Genomic DNA, 6,927 nt, shown 5'->3' on the forward strand with positions numbered 1-6,927 from the left:
ATTGGTGTTACTTTTATTTAAAATAATCGTAATTTCCAAACTCACCGCAGATTAGTAAATGTAAAACTATATGGATTGTATAGCCTATATACCCAAAGTGCACTACTACCATGCACCTACAGTACTGTCCCTGACCTCTTGCTATATGGAGACCACTTCATAGAGAACCCCCGGATCCCCCCCATATTTATTCCCCTTCCACTCAGCATTGCCATAAAATGGTATAATGTCTGTTTTATAGACTTATTTCTGTGCTGCATGTGTCGGACAGCAATATGGAGACGCTCACATGACTTCTGTTTACCCATTCGATTTGTATCATTCTCGCCCACACCCCCTCTCTGTCTCTCCATCTGTCTGTGTCTGTCTGTCTGTCTTTTCTCTCTGTGCTCGGTGAGCTATAGCCTTGTTGATGAGGGCCATGTTGTGTAGAATCTGCTGAGGTGGTCCAATGGGGCTCTGTCTGTCTGTCTAGCCCTTGGCAGGGTTCTAACTTCTGCCCATAGTCGGGATGCCAGGCTAATCACGGGCCTCTTTGCCTGGGTTTTGTTGTGCTAATCCAGTCGGAACGTACGGGCCGGCGGGGGGGGGGGGGGGTGGTGTCTGGCCCAGACAGAGGGTATTAAACAGGCGTTCCAGCCACATTCTGGTCAGACTGGATGTGTGGGACGCCGCAGGGGACGAAAGGGACACAGACTGGAGCCATGGCCTCGTTCAAGAAGTCTTTCGAGGGCCTTAAAAGCAGCGGCCACTCGGCGGCGAGGGGAGTGACGGAGTCAACAGGTACAGTATACAATACAGTACACACACACACATAGACTAGAACAGTTCTCATTTTCTCCGTCACTTTAGTAAACGGAAAATACATTTTCGTGTTGTCGATATCCATTTGTGCGAGTGCACTCGCACAGGATAAAAGTGAATCTGGATGTTGTGAAATAAAAAAACCTGAGACTGGGGGGGATTGAAGCTGATACTATCAGACCTTTAACCTTTTTTTCTTGTTCCTTTTGTTTTACAACAACCTTTGAGATGACTTACATGTTACGCTAAATGTGAATATTGATTTTCAGAATGTAAACACTTTTACCTGTGACCCAATGATCTTGTAATCATGCATACTCTCTCTCTCTCTCTAGATATATATACACACACACACACACACACACACGTACACGTGAACTTGAGAGTGTCAATTATTCGTGAATGCAATTGCAGTTTAACAAAATAGAAGTTTGCGTATAAGTATGGATATTCTGGATCTATATGTGGATAAAATGTCCCCATGTCATGTGACTTCAGTGCAGGCAGCGCAGGACGCCGTGCAGCAGGTGGCAGAGTCCTCCAAAGAAACGGCCAACACAGGTACCACACTCACTCCCAAACTCTTCTCCCTTCCGTCTCCAAAACTATGGAATGCACTTCCCATTGCAGTCAGAACTGCAGACTCACTCCCAATCTTCGGCCGTATAGTCTGAAAACCCACCTCTTCAAACTAGACATCTTAGCCCGTATAGCACTTGCCCGACGACCTCACAGGCGTAGGCCTATGCAAAGGCTCAATTTATGTAATTTAGATAGCATTGTTGTTGATGTTCGAAAAAAGAAATAAAACTATTTCTGACATAAAGAAAAATAATATATATATATTCAAATTGGCTTAAGGAAGGATCTGCCAGCAGGCTTGTGAACCATGTCGTCACTATGACTCAGCCATAACCATATTTATGTTCCCAATGCCCAAATATGGAACGGGACTGCTGACAAAGACAAACAGGCATCATTGGTCGGATTGATGGTGCGAAATATGGTGTGAGGGCCGCCTGACCTCTATATCTATAGATCTCTAATAGTGAAAATAGACGCTCAAAGTTGTGAGCTTGTAGACGGATGGATGGATGGATTCATATAATTTGAAATTCAAGTCCTTGTATCAAATGAGATGATATTAAGGTATCAGTTTGATGCTGTTCATGGAGACATTTATAAAATGAATTCAGGCAATTCATTAATTACTATGAAAAATGTCATTATTACTTGTATAGGAGTATTGATTGTATTATTTGTCTGTGCTTCTCTCTGACTCGTGAAAGCTGCTCAAGAGGCCGGCAGACAGACTCAGGCAGCCATAGGGAAAGCTGCGGACAAAGCTACAGACGCCATCAAGGAGTTTGGACAGAAACTTGAGACCAAGTGAGCCCCGCCCAGAACTCAGCTCGGTTCTGCTCCAAACCCGGCGGAGCCACTTTGTCTGACGTAGTACTGTATGTACTTATTGTGTGTATTGGTCTGGTTATACTGCACCAGAACTCTGAGGTATACAAGAAGAAAGGAAAAACCGAAGGAAAACTGAAAAGAGTTTCATTATCTCAAAGCAAACATTCCACTGGGAAAAGTTTACAAATGGGTCATTTTCTCCCCCTCGCCCTCATTTGTGTTATACCTGCTTCCCCCCCCCCCCCCCCCCCCCTCTATCGCCTTACGATAGATTCTATTTAATCATTATGTTATTATTTTGGCAAATAAAGACAGATTAGATGTCAAGTTGTTTCTCAGTTGTATGGAGGACATACAGTATAGCCTATACCGCACCAAGAGATCAAATTGTCATGATTCATTGTGGGTGTGTTTAATTAAATGAAACATGAGCTGTCCATGGCACGCTGCCACACAGACAAGTGACACCTGTTACTGTGTGGCAGCGTGGATAGCTTGTCGGTGTCACGTAGAAAACTCTCATGTCCATATTTAAACTTTTGGTGTTTCTTTTGTGTGTGTGTGTGTGTGTGTGTGTGTGTGTGTGTGTGTGTGTGTGTGTGTGTGTGTGTGTGTGTGTGTGTGTGTGTGTGTGTGTGTGCGTGTGTGTGTGTGTGCGTGCGTGCGTGCGTGCGTGCGTGCGTGCGTGCGTGCGTGCGTGCGTGCGTGCGTGTGTGTGTGTGTGTGTGTGTAAATTAGCGCCCTGCTAGATCATACTACAGCATCACACCAAAGCATCAAAAGTAGCCGATCTGACACTATGAAAAGAAACCCTACACCCACATTAACATTACCTTAAAGGAGTAGTTCGCCCCGAAACATTTCATATTTCCCATCAATTAAACACCCCGCACCCCATGAAGCCTTGCATTCATATATACAGTGTATATATATATATATATATATATACATATATATATATATATATATATATATATATATATATATATATATATATATATATATATATATAATAGTTCATATATAGTTTTTTTTGCCAATAATTTGATGACCGGGTCATCTGTCAATAGCCTATACTGCAGGACACACTCAATACATCCAAACAGAATAGTCCTATCTGATTGCATTAAACGTTAAACGACATATACTTTGCCACTCACTTTATAAAAAATTAGTAATATTTTGGGTGAACTACCCCTTTAAACTGTGTTCAGCCATCAAAATGTGAACGTGTGTGAGTGACCGTTGCTGATGATGACTACTGCATTTTCCTGAATTACTCATCATTGGGTTCGTCATGGGTTCATTTACATAATTTGATTGAAAACATGAAATTATACATATATAGTATTGTCTGTCTGTCTGTCTGTCACATGTAACATAAACACTAAAGTGTGCAATGTGCCTTTAAAACTGACTTTTAGAGGAAGTGACATCATTTGACTAATCATGACACGAGGACACATCAAAGGTGAGTCATTTTATTAAGCTTGTTTTTACATGTTTTTTTTAAAGGACAAGCTAAAGTATCCCAGAAAATAATGAAATAGTTGTATTTAGTAGTTGCAATTTAGTAGTTAGTTACCTAGTTACTTTTCCAAAACAGTAATCCCGTTACTATAATGCGTCCCTGTTCATTTTGTGTGCAAGATTTAAAAATAATAAAACCCCGACTGCCCGGAGTCTATTTCTCCTGCCTTCTATGTGATTTATCTTCCCAGTTCCCAAGCCCCAACCATGGCCCCAACGCGCAGCGCATAGTATAGCCTACTATACATCCTGCGTCTACTACATCCTGTAAGTTCACTTAAGAAATAAAAGTATTGTTACAAGTAGATTTTATTTTGAAGAGGAAGAGGAAGTTGTTTCGGTTGTAGCCAGCTGCTATGACAGTGCCGGTGGTGGTGGTGGAATATACTCTAAGCAGAATAATAACAACAACATGCTTTAAGCCAAAGTAAAAACCGCATGCGTCTTTGACTTAAACAATGTAGGCTAAACACTTTGGAATTACGTTAAACATGGTAGATCCTCCGTGGCGGCGTCATTAGGTGAGTACTAGTTTAATGAATTGTTTAAGTTTCATAGTAACATTCATCATCAACAACAGGCTGTTGTTGATCATGCGCGCTGTTGGCTGGTTGGAGCGCAGCGCAACAGCCTTTCTGTCCAGTCCTACGTGTATAGGCTGGCGATTGTGGCGAATTATTTTAGTTAATAAAAAGAGCTGTAAAGGGGATATTGTCTATGGTCAGTTCATGGTGTGTATTATTCTCGTTTTTAACCATAGAGTTAATTAGGGCCGTAATAATGCGGCGCAATGACGGTAGGCAGTAGCCTAATGGCCTACAATGTAAACAACTTGCACAAGTATTCAAAATGGGTTTTAATTGTCGGGTAACGAAAAATAATGGAAAATAATCTAACTTGTTACTTTTCTCAGATGGTAATCTGTAACGGTAAGGGATTCTTTTCATGGGCAGTAATCCAGTAACCTAACGACGTTACTTTAGAAAGTAACGATGTAAATCCAAAACGTTACTGAAATCCTTGCTAACACCTAAACAGGTTTAGCCATGTGCTCAACCATAATATCCACCATTATGTTTTTATTAAAACATCAGCTATGTAGGCCTAAAGGTAGGTGAGGTATTTATATCAAAGAAATTCAGAAGGAAAGCATTCTTGTGACAGGGATGAAAAGGGGTGTATAAAGATGTATTTATTAAAGAAAAGAAAACATATGCTGAGATGGCTTGCTTTATGTTTTTCTCATAGTTCAACATGTCCTCCACCATCCACATGACTGTGGATGTTTTGATTTGAAATCTGGGAATTAAACGTTGTTCAAATGATGTTATAAAACTAAATAATAGATTTTGTTTGTTGGTTTCAGCAAAAGGACTAGCAGCAACTGCAGCTAAAAAGGTACATTTTTGGAGGAGAGACTACTTGGACCCACAAAAACAGGGTAGGCTATTGTGGATTTGAAACATGTATTAATAAACATGAAGGCATACTGGAAACCACCAGCTGGTGAAAAATATACCAGTGAAATATTATATTAAAAAAAATAACCTTTGTTCAATATGGAAAAAGTTACACAGTATGACTTTAAACTATATGTGTACAATTTAGCTGAAAAGATGAATGACAACAGTGTCATGAATCCTGTTTTATTCTTACTATACCAGTGCATGAGTTCATTATCATCATTGCAATGTCAAGAGGACCTGAGGGCCACACACAAGTACACATGTATGCACGGCACGCACAGACGCACGCACACACACACACACACACACACACACACACACACACACACACAGAACTCTTGAGTTGCTAGGCAACAGATCCCAGTGGTGATCTCGGATCAGGCGGAGGCCTTTTGAATGGATGATGACAATTCTGCTCTCAGCTATATAGTACACAGTGTTCCGGGGCCAAGCCTATGGCCCACTGCAACAATATGGGGATAGTACTGTATATGGGAAGTTACTCTTAAATGAGGTGTGTGTGTGTCAGTGTGTGTGTGTGTTTGTGTGTGTGCTTGTATGTGTGCGTGCATGCGTGGGACAGTGCTGTGCAGAAGTGTGTGGGAGTATTATATCTGCATCCCCCAGGCTACTTATATGGATATGATGGAAGCACTGTGTCTTTATGCACCTTCATAGTTACAGAAACACATTGATTGCATAATACATTAAACAAAGAAACAGAATTATCATTCTGAGCGATAATTATTTTTTTAAATATACACTCCACACATTTTGGAATTCGTTGCTAAAGCCATTTTTCTTTCAGATTACTTTCCGGCTTCTTGTTGTTCAATGTTCTCTCTTTTTTATTATTGTGTTAAAGGATTGTGGCCAGGTGAGGCAGTGATGATTATTGACAATTAGTCAATAATCGTGACGAATTATTTCCAAGTTCAGGGGGGGTGGGGCAAACCTGTGATTACATAAAATCATTATCAGCATGATGATCCGTGTCCAATGACCCTTTTGCATACTGTTGCCACTGTACGTGTTGCTATGAGCAGCTGGAGTTAATTACAATGATTTGCCAATGATTAGAGAGCCGAACAGAGATTATGTCATTATATTACCACTCATTGCCAGATCCCTACTGTGGTTTCCGTGGAAACTGGGAATGTGAATCTTTTCGATAGACACAGACACAGCTAAAGCCCAAGGAGTGCCTAAGATAGATTCTTCTAGAGGCAAACCTGTAGCCACAGCAATCATTATCCATCGACAAGAGAGAGAGAGAGATACAGTACAGATAGCAGCCGTGAGTTTTTATTAACAGTGAGATATGACGGTATTGGACATGGATATGAGCGAGAGCAATGGACAGACCTCAGTCTGACTTCAACTGTTGAGGTATGTAACCTTTGAGTCCTTATCCAATCTCCGTCATTTTTCTGACAGAACTGCACAAATGTGCAGTTCTGTTTTTTAAACTGTTGTGGATTCTATATGTATAATGTGTTCTTCTTGTGATTGTATTGAATCACACAGCTTGATCTCTGCTCCACTGGCATGCAGTGCTATACAGTTAGAGTAACTGCCAAAATGTTGATAACTGAAATGGAAAACGGAATCGAATGTTATGATAATTTGCTGATGGTGATATGATTAAGCATATTAGATTAAATATGCATATTCAGTAATATTCAATATTCCTTATTTTAAATATGATTACTGG

General features: G+C 40.6%; 1 protein-coding gene across 1 annotated transcript; it reads left to right on the plus strand.

Annotated features, from left to right (window-relative positions):
- Positions 1-704: 704 nt before the first annotated feature.
- Positions 705-2,197, plus strand: adirf (adipogenesis regulatory factor; the record flags this gene model as incomplete). Its single annotated transcript, XM_080773336.1, has 3 exons — positions 705-783; positions 1,303-1,365; positions 2,094-2,197. The coding sequence occupies 3 exons, from the start codon at positions 705-707 to the stop codon at positions 2,195-2,197; spliced, it is 246 nt and encodes an 81-aa protein (XP_080629462.1).
- Positions 2,198-6,927: the final 4,730 nt, after the last annotated feature.

The sequence above is a fragment of the Protomyctophum bolini genome (genome assembly GCF_963924005.1).
Source record: "Protomyctophum bolini genome assembly, chromosome: 10".
In the NCBI taxonomy this organism is placed as follows: domain Eukaryota; kingdom Metazoa; phylum Chordata; class Actinopteri; order Myctophiformes; family Myctophidae; genus Protomyctophum; species Protomyctophum bolini.